The 17117-nt window shown below is 33.1% G+C and overlaps 1 protein-coding gene across 1 annotated transcript; it reads right to left on the bottom strand.

The window, feature by feature from the left end:
- Nucleotides 1-1036: 1036 nt before the first annotated feature.
- On the bottom strand, nt 1037-16789 carry LOC141562311 (caspase-1-like). Its single transcript, XM_074302307.1, is given in 10 exon segments — nt 1037-1149; nt 1516-1625; nt 3160-3303; nt 3594-3828; nt 9417-9590; nt 10029-10120; nt 11695-11763; nt 15268-15474; nt 15477-15530; nt 16783-16789. Coding segments are annotated over 10 exon segments (1191 nt in total). The 3' UTR covers nt 1037-1050.
- Nucleotides 16790-17117: the final 328 nt, after the last annotated feature.

The raw sequence follows: 17117 nt of genomic DNA, 5'->3' as shown, positions 1-17117 counted from the left end.
GCTGTATATTCAATAAATGTATAAGCTCCTAAAAGGCAGAGATTGAGTTTTCCACTTGTCTTGTATTTCCCACAGTCCTTAATATGGGGCTAAATCAGGAACAGCTGCTTAGTAAACACTTACTGAACTGAATTCAATGGTACTGTAGTGGAAAAAGCTATACTCTTCGGTACTGTTCAATTCTACTCTGGCAACCATTGAACACTCTTGGAAATCTGTCCTAGATCATAAGCTGACAACTTATTTGAATTTGTATTTATTGGAACATTTAAAGAAAAATCAGACAATAACAACCTCAAAAATCCCTGTAATGAAAACATCCTTCCACAAGAAGTAGCTATGTAAGTACTGCATCACTTGTGATTTCCTAGAGAAAAGAAAGAAATAAACATGAAAAAGGATAATGTTATTTCTTAGCACAGGGTCAACTCACATAGTGAAGGACACAGCCACAAAAGTGTGATATCTATACTACTAATCAAAGTAATAGGAGAAAGACCCAGAATAATCCGAATTGGAAATCTAATAACATATGTTCAATCTCAAGATGCTCTGATATAGGAATATCATTGCATTGAAATGCTGTAAGACGCAATTTAGGAATATAGATATGACTAATACTTGCTATAATAAAAGACATAACTTACTACATAGTCCTACTTCCAATCTAAAATAAAAGTTTGTTTTTTTTTCTTTTTTTTTTGCTTGTTTGTTTTTTGTTTTCCTACTGAAATCTTATCAGAGTATATTCAAGATCAAAATAAGGGACTAACTCTGGGCCACTATAATCAACCAGGAAAAGAAAATGCTTTGGCTAGGTTTGTGTTGGCCTGAATATCGCCTTCTCCATTTAGGTAAGTAAAGCAATGACATGTAAGATTAAAAATAAAAAAATCCAAAAGTTCTACATTATTCACAAAAACAAGTCTCATTTTGCAGTTTCCCCCCCCATTATCCAAGTTAAACCCAGAGATGGAAAATTTTATCCCTACCACAAGAGTGCAATTTACCTGAACTGCCAACAGCCACTGTTTCTGTTGCTTGTTAATCTTAATTTCCAGGAAAAAGATAGAAATACTTTGTTAATGTTGCTCTTTCAATGGTGGGCATTTGCATCTTCTCCATTGGGGTCTCAAATGAATGCTGGACCTAAACAAACAAATAAAAAAAAAGATGAAAAAAAAACTTATGAAAAATACACATAAATATCAAATACAAGAAAAATCTCATGTCAAGCAAATCTCCCTTTCCATATGCAAATCTCCTAGGAGAAGAGAGGAGGTGAAATAGGTTTAGATTTTTACCTGAAATTGATGACCACTCATACAAATTGCCACAGGACAGGAAGAGAATATAAAGGATCGATTGTCCCATGTATTTTATGTTAGGTCAGATTGGTACTAACCTAAGCCTTTAGTTTAGTAAGGACTCTCATTGATTTACAAGTCATAAGGGAAAAACAGAGAATCAAGATGGACAGACATGGGCTTTTGAAGTTTATGATGATTCTCTTACCTTCCAGAAAATATCATACAGATGACAGCACCAAGCATACTTTCTGAAACAATCAATCAATTGGATGATGAAGAGAGAGCCCTTTTTAGTGTGTCTCCAAGATTTGTTATCTGGGAATAGAAATGATATATATGCAAGACATTTTAAAGATGAAAAATAATACATTTCCTTTCTTCAGTTATTTACAATTCAAAAGTGTATAGTACACATAAACACATTTCAGTATGTAAAAAGATTGTGTATAATAAAGTCAAAGAAGAGATTCAGTAAAATTGCTATAAAGGGAGAAAATATTTTCAGCTAGGAAAGGGGATCAAAGAAGGTTTCCCAGAAGATATGCCACTTAAGCTGAGTTCTAAAGAATTACAACTATTTCAACAACAGCTGTGGAGGAAAGAAAGTAGTATAATATCAGGTTATTACTTATTTAGTTTTGTTAGAAGATAAAAGGCCAGAAAGAGGTATGGTTTGGAATTAGGGTCAAAAACTCAGTAGTAGGTATTTTGGAGAGCCTTAAAGGCAAATCTAAGAGCCATTGTTTTGTTTTTGTTGCTGATGCTTGGTCAGTTTTTGTTTGTTTTATTCCAGAAAATTTATTTGAACAAACATTGATCTAGTGCCTGCTATGTGCAAGACAGTGTGCTGAGTCTAAGGGAGAAAACTGGGGAGCAATTGGAGATTTCTGATCAAGGGAATGATACTCTTTCAGATCTGTACCTTAAGATGGTTTTGGCAGCAATATAAAAAATTACTTGAAGAAAAAGAGAATGAAGACAGAGTGACTTATTAGAAATACATTACATTAGTCCAAATTAGAAGTAATAAGGGCCTAAATTAAGTTAGCAGCAGATTGTATAAACCAGGATTTTTTCAACAAAAATCAGATTCTTCTTTCTTAAAAGAGGAATTCTGTTCTCCAAAAGAATATATTTGAGAATGAGATACTAGGAAATGTAACAGCACCGGCACATGTACCTGTAAACTATTTTCCTTCATTCTCTACACCATGTTATTTAATACACATAATCTTCTATGTCTTTCTTAAACACTTAATTTTTAAAAGTTTTTAAAGGAACACTTTCTAATTCCATTTGACTCCAATTTCTTCACTTTTGTTCTTAATCAATATATTATATTGATCAATTTGTTTCTCCAAAGAAAGTGTTTTTAGATAATTGTTTACATACATATATATATGTATATACATACATATATATATATATATATATATATATATATGAGAGAGAGAGAGAAAGAGAGAGAGAGAGAGAGAGAGAGAGAGAGAGAGAGAGAGAGAGAGAGAGAGAGAGAGAGAGAGAGAGAGAGAGATATTTAAGGATTTAAGATGTTTTGCCATATGGGGCAGTGTTTTGCAAATAATAAGTTTGGTGTCAGTTAGCCTTATTGAAGGAAGAGAAGAATAAGTATGATATCAGTTACTGGGAGAAAACGTGCATCAAGTTTAACTAGAAAGAGCCAATGATATTTTCTGGAAAAGGAACAGAGAAAACAAGTATGCTACAGTCACCATATGATCCTCCACCAAATCCCAATATAGCTTCTTGTTCCATTTCACACTAGATAAATAGAGACTGTACATTGGGAGGTTCTCATTAGAAAATTCTTGCACAGGAAGTGATTTACTTGGAGTTGTTGAGCAGAAAGCAATGAAGTCCTTCTCCACATGAGCCTTATAGAAAACATCACTTTCCAAGATGTATGTGTCCTGTGGATACCTGTCTGCAAAGGGTGTTACTGAATCATTGACCCAAACAGCTCCTGAATTCCCTGCAGAAACATGAGATTTGGGGTTAATAAAGCATCCTCAATTTTGAGCTGATATCTGGCAATAACAATTCAAATACCTTTCTATCTATTTTTCTCTTGTGTGTCTATCTGTCTCTCTCTTCCTCTATGTGTGTGTCTGTCTCTGTTTCTTTTTGTTTTTCTCTGTCTCTGTCTCAGTCTCTGTCTCAGTTTTTGTTTTCTGTCTCTGTCTTTGCCCTTCTCATAATCTTATAGAAATTGAAGCAAACAGAGTAATGTAATGCTCTAGATTAATCACAATTCATACTCACCCCCTCGGCAAGCCTGAAGAATAATGACCTTGGGCTTGTCCTTCAGACTAGGACAGTTGCTGGTGTTGAAAATTTGGAAGATCCTTTCAACAGGTAGTATTTGGGGATCTATGTCTGTGTAATCCTTCCCACAGATGCCATTTGTTACACCATGAGACATGAGAACCAAAAAAGTACTGTCAGAAGTCTGGTGCTCTGGGCGGGAAGCAAATTGCTTCAGCTTTGATTCCATTTCCTAAAAGAAAGTATAGAATACATGACCCAGGAATGTATAATCAAAGAAACTGGTTATGTGGACATTGTTAGTGGTTATCTTAGAGTAAAATAGATGATTTCAATTTAAAAGAGGATTTAATGTACACTTTATTTCATTTTATCTTTTTTTGCAAGGCAATAAGGGTTAAGTGACTTTTCCAGGATCACACATCTAGGAAGTGTTAAGTGACTAAGGCCAGAATTAAACTTAGGTCATCCACACTCCAGGGAAGGTGCTGTATTCATTATGTCATCTAGCTGCCTCCTCAAGTTAAATTTTATTTTATTTTTTATGTGATCTCTTTTTTAAACTTTTTATTTTCAAAATACATGGATAAATAAATTTTCAATATTGACCCTTGCATAGCCTTATATTCCAAATTTTCCTCTCCTTCCCCTCACCCTCGCTCCAAGATGGTGAGCTATCCAATATATATTATACATGTCAAAATATATATAAAATAAAATATGTGTAAACATATTTAAATAATTATCTTGCTGCATTAGAAAAATCAGATGAAAAAGGGAAAAAATGAATAAGAAAACAAAATGCAAGTGAACAACAAAAAGAATGAAAATGCTATATTGTGATCCACACTCAATTCCAAAGTTCTCTCTCTCTCTCTGGGTATAGATGGCTCTCTTCATCACAAGATCATTGAAACTAGCCTCAATCATCTCTTTGTTGGAAAGAGTCTCGTCCGTCAGAATTAATTGTTATATAATATTGCTATTGCCATGTACAACGAACTCCTGGTTCTGCTCCTTTAAGTCAGCATCAATTCATTTAAGTCTCTCCAGGCCTCTCTAAAATCATCCTGCTGATTGTTTCTTATACAACAAATAATATTCTATAACATTCATGTAGCATAATTTATTCAGCCATTTCTCAGCTGTTGGGCATCCACTCAGCTTCCCAGTTTCTTGACATCACAAAAAGGGCTGCCACAAACATTTTTACACATGTGGGTCCCTTTCCTTCCTTTAACATATAATCCCAGTAGAAGCACTGCTGGATCAAAGGAGTATGTACAGTTTGATAACTTTTTGAGAATAGTTCCAAATTGCTCTCCAGAATGGTTGGATCTGTTCACAATTTCACCAACAATGAAAGTGTCCTAGTTTTCCCATATCCCCTCAAACATTTGTCATTAGCTTTTCTTGTCATCTTAGCCAATCTGAGAGGTGTGTAGTGGTATCTCAGAGTTGTCTTAATTGGCATTTCTCTGGTCAATAATGATTTAGAGCACCTTTTCATATAACTAGAGATGGTTTTAATTTCTTCATCGGAAAATTGTCTTTTCATATTTTAACATTTATCAATTGGACAATGGCTTGAATTTTTATAAATTTGAGTCATTTCTCTATATATTGTAGCAATGAGGCCATTATCAGAACCCTTAAATGTAAAAAATGTTTTCCCAGTTTATTGCTTCTCTTTTAATCTTATCTGCATTAGTTTTGATTGTACAAAACCTTGTTAATTTGATATAATCAAAATTATCTACTTGATGTTAAGTTATGACTTCCAGTTCTTCTTTGGTCACACATTCTTTCCTTCTCCACAGATCTGAGAGGTAAAGTATCCTATGTTCTTCTAATTTGTTTATAATATCACTCTTTCTGTCTAAATCATGAAGCCTTGGTATATGGTTTTAAATGTGAGTCAATGCCTAGTTTCTGCTATATTAGCTTCCAATTTTCCCAGCAGTTTTTGTCAGATAATGAATTCTTATCTCTGAAACTGAGGTCTTTGGGTTTGTCAAACACACTAGATAGTTGTTGTATTTCTTTTTCTAAAATGGAACTATTTAAATAATTTATTTCTTCTTTTGTTAACCTGAACAATCAATATTTTTCACATTTTCTTCCATTTCACACAGATTATCAAATTTATTGACATATAGTTGGGCAAAATAATGTCTAATTATTATTCTAATTTCCTCTTCATTGGTGGAAAGTTCTCCCTTTTCATTTTTTAGTCTAATGATTTTTTTTTTGTAAATAAATTAACTAAAGGTTTATCTATTTGTTATTTTTTTCATAAATCAACTCTTTATTTTATTTGTTAATTCAATAGTTTTCATATTTTCAATTTTATTAATCTCCCCTTTTATTTTCAGAATTTCAAATTTGGTATTTAATTGAGGGTTTTCAATTTTTTTAGTTGTAAGCCCATTTTATTGATTTTCTCTTTCTGTATTTTATGCAAGTAAACATCTACAGATATAAAATTTCCCCTAATGGTGCTTTGACAGCAGCCAACAAATTATCTCATTATTGTCATTTTCTTGGATAAAATTATTGATTGTGTCTTTGATTTGTTTTATCCATTCATTCTTTAGGATTAGATTACTTAGTTTACAATTATTTTTTTTTCTATTTTCTCCTATCCTTTTATTGCATATTATTTTTATTGGATCATGCTCAGGAAAAAAAAAATGTATTTGCTATTTCTGCCTTTCTGCATTTGATTTTGAAGTTTTTTATACCCTAATATATGGTCAGTTTTTGTATGGGTTCAAACTGCTAAGAAAAAAAAAAAAAAGTATAATTCTTTCTGTCTCCAATGAGCTGTCATACCTAACTTTTCTAGTATTCTATTTATTTCCTTAATTTCTTTCTTATTTATTTTGTGGTTTGATTTATGTAGCTCTGAGAGAGCAAGGTTGAGATGCCCCACTAGTAAAATTTTGCTGTCTATTTTTTCTTGATCTCTCTTAAGTTTTCCTCTATGAATTTGGATGATATGACACTTGGTATATATATATATATATGTTTAGTATTGATATTTCTTCAGTATCTGTGATACCTTTTAGCAAGATATGATTACCTTTTTATCTCTTTTAATTAGATCTATTTTTTGCTTTTGCTTGATCTGAAATCATGATGACTACCTCTGCTTTTCTTTTTTTACTTCACTTAATGCATAATAAATTCTGCTCCAACCCTTTATCTTCACTGTGTATGTCTCACTCTGTCTTAAATGTGTTTCTTATAAACAATATGTTGTAGGATTCTGGCTTTTAATCCAATCTGCTATTCACTTCTGTTTTATGGGAGACTTCATCCTATTTACATTCACAGTTAAAATAATGAAATCTGTATATCCTGACATCTTATTTATCCCAAGTTAGTTTTTTCTCTTTCCTTTCCCCCTTCCCTCCTCCCCAGTATTGTGCTTCTGATCACCACCTCCCTCAAACAGCCCTCCCCCTTTAGAGCCCCATCCCCTTTCTTACACAATTCACATACTAATACTGTTTTCCCTTCTATTAGCCTTTCTCTTTCTTTTCTCCTTTCCCTTACCACTTTCCTTTAAGGTGAGACAAGTTTCTCTGTGAAATGAAATATATCTCTTTAAGTCAAATCTTATGAGAGTAAGATTCACAGAGTGTTCATTCCCCTCTCTTCTTTCCCTCAATTATAATAGGTCTTCTTTGCCTCTTTGTGAGGTAGAATTTCTTTTTATTTTTAACTTCTTTTTTTCTCTTTTTCTTGTACAATCTCCTTTCTACCTCTATTTTTTTCATATTATAATAATAAAATCAAATTATACCCGCACTCTCTAAGTATACCCATGACAAAAATATAGTTCTCAAGCACTCTTTCCATTTTAGTTTTTTATGCTTCTCTTGAGTTCTGTGTTTGGAGACCAATTTTTTTTTTTTTTTCCAACTCTGGATTTTTTCATCAGAAATAGATGAAATTCACCTGTGTCATTAAATTCTTCCCTAAAAGATAATGATGATTTTAGCTGGCTACAATCCAAGTTCCTTTGCTTTTCAGAATATCAGATTTCAGGCCCTTTGATCCTTTAATGTGGAAGCTGCTACATCCTGGGTAATCCTGATTGTGGTACCTGAATATTTAAATTGTTTCTTTCTGACTACTTCCAGTGTTTTTTCCTTGGTCTGATAGTTCTGAAATTTAGCCAAGATATTCCTTTCAGTTTTCATTTTGGGGTCACTTTCAGGAGGTGATTGGTGAATTCTTTCAATGGCTATTTTTCCTTCTGATTTTAGGACATCATGGCAGTTTTCCTTTATGATTTCCTGTAAGATAATGTCTAGGTTCTTTCTTTCATCATGGCTTTCAGGAGATCCAATAATCCTTAAATTGTCCCTCCTAGATCTATTTTCCAAGTAAGTTATTTTTCCTAGGAGGTATTTTATATATATATATATATATATATATATATATATTTTTTTTTTTTTTTTTGTGTTTGACTGATTCTTGAAGTCTTATTGAATTATTCACTTCCATTTGTTCAGTTCTAATTTTAATGTATTGTTTTCTTCAATTACTTTTTTTAGCTCCTTTTGTATTCGGACAATTGAATTGTTTTTTGTTTTTTTTTTTGTTTTTTCATTGCATTATTTTTTCCATTTCACAAATTCTGTTTTTCTATAAGTTGGTATCTTTTTCATATCTATTTTGTAAGGATTTATGTACTTTTTCCATTTTCCTCAAATCTGTTTTGTAGGGAGTTATATGGTTTTCCCATTTCAACATTTATTTTATTTTATTTTACTTTTTTTTATTTTAAGGAATTTTCTTTGGAAAATTTCTGTTTTTCCTTTTCCATACCCTCTTGCAATGATCTCATTTCCTTTCCCCTTTTTTCTTCTAACTCTTTCTTAAGATCATTTTTTGAAATATTCTAAGAAAACCTTGTAAATTGGGGATCAGCTCATATCTCCTTTTGGGATTTCATCTGGATTTGATTTACCTTTAGGAACCTCAGGGGTTAAGTCTGCATCCTCTGTCCATAAAAGTTTTCTATGGTCAGAGTTCTTTTTCCTTTTTTGTTAATTTTTTAAGGGTTGAGATCTGCTCTTAAGGCAAAGAAAGGACAGCTGAGTTATGGGGCCAGTGCTTCTGACTGACTTCTGGTCAGTTAATTGTGCTGTTAATTGTGGTTAAGAGCTGATTAATCATAGTTGGTTAATTGTGGTCATGTGTGGAGTTCTTCTAGGACTCAGGGGCTTACAATTTGCCTTTGCTATTTACTTTTGGTTGTGTTGCAGCAAATCTACTAACATCTACTCGCAGCCAGGACAACATGGCAATTCTTTGATTCTCTGCCTCAGTTCATTGCCCTGGGCTTTGCTGGGGCCTGGATTCAGCAGACCCTGACCATTTGAAACAGACCTTTTTTCAAGTTCTTCCAATGTCTTCTTCAGGAAATGTGTTTTACTCCCGATATCTGTCACTCCAAAGCCAGTTTACAGGCTTAATTTGTTGTGGGTTTGAGAGAAAGTCAGAGAAGATCACAGAAAGTCGTGTCTGCTTTCTGCCATCTTGGTTCTGCCCCCTCAAATTACATTTTAAATGAAACACAGAAACCTTTTAAAATCAACACCTTTAGACAAGTTTCGAGGGAGGAGAATGATTTCATCAAGTCTAAAAAAGCTACCTAAATTATGAAATGTTGTGTTCCACAGTGCTGAACTCTCTGGGGACCATTCTGAGCTATCTTGGCCCTTGGAATAGCACTTCTGTATTATCTGGAGCAGGACTTGTCTATCACTTTGGGAGTGGAAAATTGTTTCCCTCTGTGCTTACCAAAGCTGTGAGGTTTTTTCCAACATCTACTGTGTAACCCAGACCCTCAAGAAGGGTCTGCATTCCTATGATGTCATTATTAGCCCCTGTTCATTGAGGAAGATAATTAAACTCCACATTACAGATGATAAGTGCCAGGCGTGTGCGGGTTTCTTTCTCCATCACTGGGTATATCTGTAGAGGGCAAATATGAATGTTAATAAAGCTTCCTCAGCCACTTTCAATGCAAATACAAAGCCAAATTGCACAGTTGAGATAATTATAACTTTCTTCCCCAACCTTTATGGGATGTCTCAATATAAACATTGTCTTAAATAGAAATAGGTTTGGACATAGGGAATAGAAGAAAGAAGTATCAGAAATCCAGAATGAGTTGTGGGTGTTCATTTAATGGTCTTGAATAACAATGTGAACTTTGTTTAAATAAATTAGAAAAAAAGGGATCAAGAAATCTGGGAACTGTGGAAATTGTAAAGTTCTCCTTCTTTGGTATTTCACAATCATTAAGGAAGCTCTAAAAAAGTTCATCTTCACACCAAAGAATCACATACTTATATGTGAATTAGCAATATTTTTTCCCTTTCTATCCAGTTAAATAACAATACATAGCACCTGTCCTGCCATCTCCTTCCTTAGCCTTTGGAAATCTTCATGGGAACAAAGTCTGAGTGTGTCTGTGGCAATATCGTGGAATGTCTGAGGAACTGCAAAATAAAAGACACCTTGTTATATGTGATATTGCATGCACAAGAATCCCTACTACATACTCTGATTTTCTTGTGTCCTGAAAAAATTCCTTTGGGTTTACATGTTCGTGATTTCAATTAATCAATCAAGAAGCATATTAAATGTTTTCTTTGAGGGAAATATTATGTTAGTTACTGTGGGATAAAAAGAAAAGAAATAATAGAAATATTTTTTCAAGGAGCTTTGATAGCCCTATAAGAATGAATATGAATGAAGAGAGACTTAAAACAGAGAGGCCAAATAGAAAGTAATTGCAGTAATCCAAGTAAGAGCTATTAAAAACTAGAACTAGGGTTTCGGCTATGTGAATGAGGATAAAATGATACATAGGAGAGATATGAAGGCAGAAATAACAAAAACTGCAAATGATTTGGACATTTGGAATGAGCAAGAATGTACAGCATTGGATTATACCAAAGTTTCAAACCTAAATAACTAGAAATAAAGTTATTGTTTCTTTTTTATTGTGGTATTTTCATAGGTTCAATAGGAAATTTCAATAGGAAAGTTCAAAAGAAATGAGTATGAGAAGAAATATAAAGAATTCTGTTTTAGATATTTTGGATTTGTAATGCCTAAAAAATAGAAATTACAAATATATGGGTAGAGAAATGAGATTGTAATTAAGAAAAGAGATTGGTTTAAAAAAAAAAAAAAAAAGTAGAGTTGGTCACAAAGTGCTGAAAATCATCAGTATAGAGTTTATCATTCTAAAGAGTTAAGACCAGAAAAACAGATAATATCGCCAATACAGAATTAAAAGAAAAATAGGGTACAACGCAAAGCCTTATGAATCGGATGATAATTCATTAAAAAAAGATTGTTCTTTATGAATTCTCCTAATTTTTTAAACTTAATGCCGTGGAAAAAGAAAAAAAGAGAGAGAGAGAGAGAGAGAGAGACAGAGAGAGAGAGACAGAGAGAGAGAGAAAATGCAGTAGAATGACAATACCAAAGGCTGTGAAGAGATTGAAAAGAATGAGATTTGAGAAGGCCATAATATTTTGTAATTAAGAGAACATCCAAATGTTCTCTTAACTTAAGCAACTTTTCTCAGGATTCTTCTGGATTAAAGATGACATCAGAAATCAGATTTCAGAACATTTATAAACTAGTAAGAAGAGAAAAAAATGTGCATATGGAGTAGATATGAAATATTGACAAATTTAACAAAGAAAGCAAGAGATAGTGTCCCAAAAATTTGTCATAGTTTTGACCTTCAATAATTTTAAAGGTATAAAAGCTATTAGCTTATAAAAATTTTGTCATTTTAATTATTAGTTATTTTAAATTAATGTGGTATTTTATTAAAATTGAACAAAACTGTTTCTTTGTGCAATATATATGGAAATAATTGATTATGAACTATGTAAAAAGCTTTCATCAGATGTTGCTCAATTTTTAATCCTAGCCTCAGGGTTAAGAAGTCTCCACTTTCCTCATTACTTACCCTGAGGATTTTTGTTGATTTGCTTGTTTTGTTTTGTTTTCAGGAGAGAGGGGCCCCAGGGAAAGTTTTAAGATCAGTTACCTGGTGAGAAAGGAGAATTTTTCTGAAATACTGCAACTTTAGATATAGCCATTTGTTCTGTCTGAGATCCTGTAGAGAGGAACAAAGTGTTAGAGTTGTGTGAAGATCATTTTTCTCTGAAACACCTTTTTCTTATAGGGTTAGCCTATTCACAAACTGAATTTCTTTTCCAAGATGGAGATTTTTCTTCTAAGTACTTAAGATATAAAATCCTTAGCCCTTGATGTGAAACAAAAGGGTAGATGGAACTACCCACTGGAAAATCAATATTCAAATCAAGCCCTAGCTATGGAACAGCCATGGTTCATGAGGAATCATGAAGTAGAAATTCTTTGAGTCCCAAAGGTGAAAGAGGGGTAAAAACAACACCCAGCAGGGATATGTTACCTCTGAGAGTTTGTATTACTATAGTTTGAGTTCAAGGGTTTATGGTAATTAAATGTCCCTTATCCCCTACCTCTAAGATCTTACTTTGTCCCATCTGGAATGTAGATTAGGAGCAGGTGCTTTGAAAAGTTTAGGAAATTACTAGAAAACATTCATTTTAGAGATAGTCTAGCATTCTACTTAATATCTATGTGGCCTTGTGCAAAGCCAGAGGTTCTCTGGTCCTCAGTTTCCTCATATGTAAAATTGAAGACATGTGATCTCTATAGCTCCTTACCATGCTAAATTCTATTGGGATTGATTTGCTGGGAGACAAACTTGATCCTTCCTAGAAAACGTGTCCTCTGAGGCAGAAAACTTATTTAAAGCCTCACTTCAACTCTTCCTGAAATCTAGGAAAGAAAACCAAATAAACAAACAAAAAAACAAAACAAAACTGTATTTTCTTGTAATTAAACTAAAAGTTCAGGAATGCTGAGTTAAAATTAACAAGAAGAAATTTAATAAGGTTTTCATTCGAATAAATCCTGGCTTAACTTTAATTTAAAAGATCTGGACTCCAGAACCACACCTGTCATTTAACTAGCTGTATGATAATTAGTTATTTAGACCAATTTTTTTTTTTTTTTTTTTTTTTTTTTACCTAAGGCCTGGAAAGGTGTTTTAAAGACATTATTTTGAGAAGGGATCAATTAGATTTTCCAAGCTGCCAAAGGGGACTATGTTACAGAAAGATGAAGAATTCCTAACATAAAATCACTGGACTTTGATTTCTTTATCTGCAAAATGAAGGTAGTAGATTAAAAGACCTTTATACTTTAAAATTCAGTGACAATAAAATGAACTTTCCTGAAATCAATTTACTGGAGAAAAATGTTGCTAGTTTTACTCTGTCACATTAATGATTAGCCATAGTTACACCCATCTTTCATTTAAAAACTCATAAAAAAGTTTAAATAAGGGTGGGGCCAAATTCAAAACTTAGCACAGAAATACTTTCCAAGGCTAAAAAGAATACATGTCAACCTGTGGATTGCATACCTTACATAAAGGGAGAAATAATGCAAAGTTATTAGATGGGCCTCAGTCACATTACAGAGAAATCCATGAACAGTTTCTATAAACTTAGTGGAATTCAGGAAATAATAAGGATCCTAGGAAATGTGATTATACATTTTCCAGTGGCTTTCTAGGATTTTCACATTTATGCTAAAATCAATGATTGTTTGACTAATAGTTTGAAATGTGTTTTTACCTGATAAATCTGTCAGGACTAAATGGAGTGGAATGACTTTAACCTCACCTTTATAGTAAGTTGAATTTCTTAGGTTACATTGGTAAAAATGGAGTGCCCCAGAAGAGAAATACTTGTTTCACTCTAGTCTGCCCAGATTACATCTAGATATTTGTGTTTAATTCCAAGTACTACATTTTTAAAAGAACATGGATAACAAACACATCTAGAAGAGGGAAAACAGGAAAATGAGAGATATGGGAACAATGATGTAAGGAAAACAAACAGTTGAAAGAATTAAAGAAGTATAAAAAAGAAAAATCCACAATCTTACCAGGAGACATGATAGATTTCTAAAAGAACATTAAGAAATGAAATTTGTTCTAGTTGTTTGATAAGAGTAGAACTGGCATTAATAGGAATAATAGGAAAAAAAATTTTAGGGAAGAATATTTTGAGTTACTTATGTATGAATCATAATAATTTGAGTTGTCCAACAATGGAATGGACTGTTCTCATAGAGTACCTGTGGGCATTCCCCATCTGTAGACATATTCAAGCCTAGTCTAAGTGACTTCTCATTGGAAAGGAGTCTTTTTTATTTGTCTCTGTGGTATATGCATAAGTTTTATTAAGGTGGATCCATGTTCTTTGTGGATGTTTGGATTCAAGACTTTGTGGTAACTATTTCCCTCCATATTTTAATATCTTAGGTATCCTTGGTAGTTTTCTTTGTGGTTATTGAAAGCATAATCTAGAACAAGCTTTACTTATGACCTGTGGGGCAAACAACTTTACTCTTAAATTTTTCTCTTTCCATGATATGGGAGAAAAGGGAAGAATAATCTTGATCTTTGGATTCTCTGAAAGTTCCTGTAGTTCTTTCACTTCAGGATGACTAGAAGGCTATATGTAAAGACAATGAAATGGACTTAAAGTTCTTTTCCTAATCAGTAACTGTTATCAGTAACTGTAAAACTCTTAAATTCATCCTGTTCATTTTCTTTCTGTCTTTCTGTCTATATAGAATAACTTAGACTTTCACAGTTTAATCTTAGCACTGAGAGGTAATCAGTCCAGTGATTTTCCTAAAGCACCGTTTTATCCAAGGGACATCTAACACCTATCACCCATTAATCCCCAATGGCTTCCTATTACCACCAGGGCAAAGTACAAAATGATGTTTGACATCTGGCACCTTCCTATGTTTCCAGTCCTCTTACGCTGTTCCTTTTCAGGAAGCAATAATCCATCACAATCCATCTACCTTGCCTAATTGTAGTACCACAAATATAAATGTCACTGCATCTACCAACTATGTGCCTTTGTTTTGTCTTAGCTTTCTGAACATATATGAAATAATCTGTCTCCTCACCTTTATTTGCATCTTTGTCTAGACTGAAAGCCAGTAAACCCACATTGGTAGGAGAGAGAAGGGGTCACTTTGAAGCTGTCATTCCTTATCAGGACTACATTTGCAGGACTAGGAGCCTGTTCATTTCCCACTAAGATATGATCCTTGTCACTATTAACTAAATTAATTTAAACTAATTAAACTTCTTAAAATTGTTATTTTCTTTCAACTCAGTTTATTCTTTTATTTATTTTTCTGCTGTATATGTAGGGGAAGAGGAACAGATAGCAGATTTTCCTATCAGGATCTATAACAGTCCTGGACAAGTATATGGAAAACATAGAAGGGATAAGATCCAGTGAACTCTTCTAAACCCTTTAGGACACTGGAAAAAAAAAAATAGAGATTATGAGCGGGAAAAACATTCCCAGAAAAAAAAAAAATCCCAGGAAAACATTTTCATTGTGATACAATCAAACTCAGTGATTGTATTGAAAAGCTTCTTTTAGCTGATAGAAATTATCTTCTTGTCATGTATAAGGTTCCAAAGTGTAAGGAATATCTAGGGTCCCCTTTCAGCTGAGACATTGACACTAACCTGAAAACAATCCAAGCTTTTCTGCAAGATGTCCATCTCTTTCAATGATACTTTTAGTAAGATGTTGGCTGGCTTTAGAACCTTTTCGAGAGACAATATCAATCAGGCTCCGAGCCTGATCCCTGATTGTTTTTTCTTCCCTCACTATCTCCATTTCTTCCTGATTCAGCACTTTGATTTCCAGTAAGTCATCCAGCAATCCATTGCTACACCCTTGTTCACTGACTCCACAAATAGCTTCCTCTTCTCCTTCAGGATTATGTCTGTAAAAAACATAGGGAATAATCTTTCAGTCAAAAATACATAAAAAAAAAAAAAACAACAAATATCCCTTACTTCAAAAATAAGGTCCCATAGTTGCCACTTGTAGACAGATTCTTAGCCACAGAAATTCCCTCTCTTTTCTAATCTTATAACTCTCTGAAAACTTTCTTCCATGTTGGTATGTCAGTGAAATTTTTAATAGTATTAATGACAACATGAATAATAAGTTTCTGTAAATCAACAGAATGATTTTAGGTCTTTCCTTTGATTTACAGCAACTTATGAAAGAGACCTGGAAGACTAATTCATGAAGTCTGACCATAGTAGGCACATTGTTGGTGCTTAATAAATGTTGTTGATTTATTGACTAGATCAAATTTACACAGGGCTTTGTAGGCTATCTCTCTCAGATTTCTTTATTAAATTGAATTAAATTCAATAAACATTTATTAAATGTTTACTATAAGCAAGGAATTGAGTGTATATGAATAATAATCAATAGCTTAGGCTCTCAAGAATTTATAGTACAAATGAATCATATAATATATATACAAACAAAGACAAAGGAAAAAATCAAGGCAAAAAGTTTCCAGTCACATTAGGGAGGATGAGAGGGCTTTCACTTAAAGGAATCTAGAAGATTTAGAAAAGAAGTGACATTTGAGCTGGACATTGAAGATATAAAAGTATTTTAGTAGATAGAAGGAAGGAAATCTGTTTCAGGGATGATGGATGGGCTGTTCTAAGGCACTAAGACAAAGTTATAAGCACAAAAACAGCCAATCCTATAGGCTGGACAGTATGTTAAATAAGTTTCATGAAACTCATTTGGAAAAATATCCTAAAATCAACTTGAGGAATGTATTTCAAATTGATCTCCCTAACCAGGACATCAACCATTTTGACAACACAGCTGGGATCATTTGAAAATGCAAGTAGGAACCATATGAAACTGAAAAAAAAGAGAAAAAAAATGAAAGAAAAGAAAAAAAACAAATAACCAGAGTATCTTTAACACATATCATTCAATCCTGAGAAACCAGGGCGTACAGAAGCTCTAATCTAAGACAATGCAGGGATATAATAAGGTTATATCCCTTTTTTAGTTAGCAATTTCCTCTCTATGCCACTTTTAGTCAAATATGTTGAATATTCTGGAAGCCAGAGCATGCCTCCTAAAACTTTTCTACCACCCCCACTCAAAGTGACCTAATTTAAAAAAAAAAAACAAAAAAAAAACTCTTAACTTACCAGCCATGATCCCTCCAGCAAGTTCTTTCTAAGGAGTTGGAAGAAGTCTATTGAAAGTGAAACAATAAATATTCCTACTTTGCTTATCAGAGAGGATGACCTATATTTATATTGTAAAATAACTTGGGGACTATGCCAAAACAGCACTGTGAAAAGGATTCTGCTTTTTGGATCCTGTGTGCTTAACCTTTCCACTTTGTGAAATGTGACTGTCTACATATGTGATTTTAGGTGAAAAAAAAATAATCTCTCTGAGCCTAAATTTGTTTATCTATAAAATGAAAGAATCCATTTAGAATCAATCCCCTTCAGCTGCAATCCTATTATTTAATTTT

The sequence above is a fragment of the Sminthopsis crassicaudata genome, chromosome 3, assembly GCF_048593235.1.
Source record: "Sminthopsis crassicaudata isolate SCR6 chromosome 3, ASM4859323v1, whole genome shotgun sequence".
NCBI classification, from domain to species: domain Eukaryota; kingdom Metazoa; phylum Chordata; class Mammalia; order Dasyuromorphia; family Dasyuridae; genus Sminthopsis; species Sminthopsis crassicaudata.
This window is presented reverse-complemented; position numbering and strand designations above follow the sequence as displayed.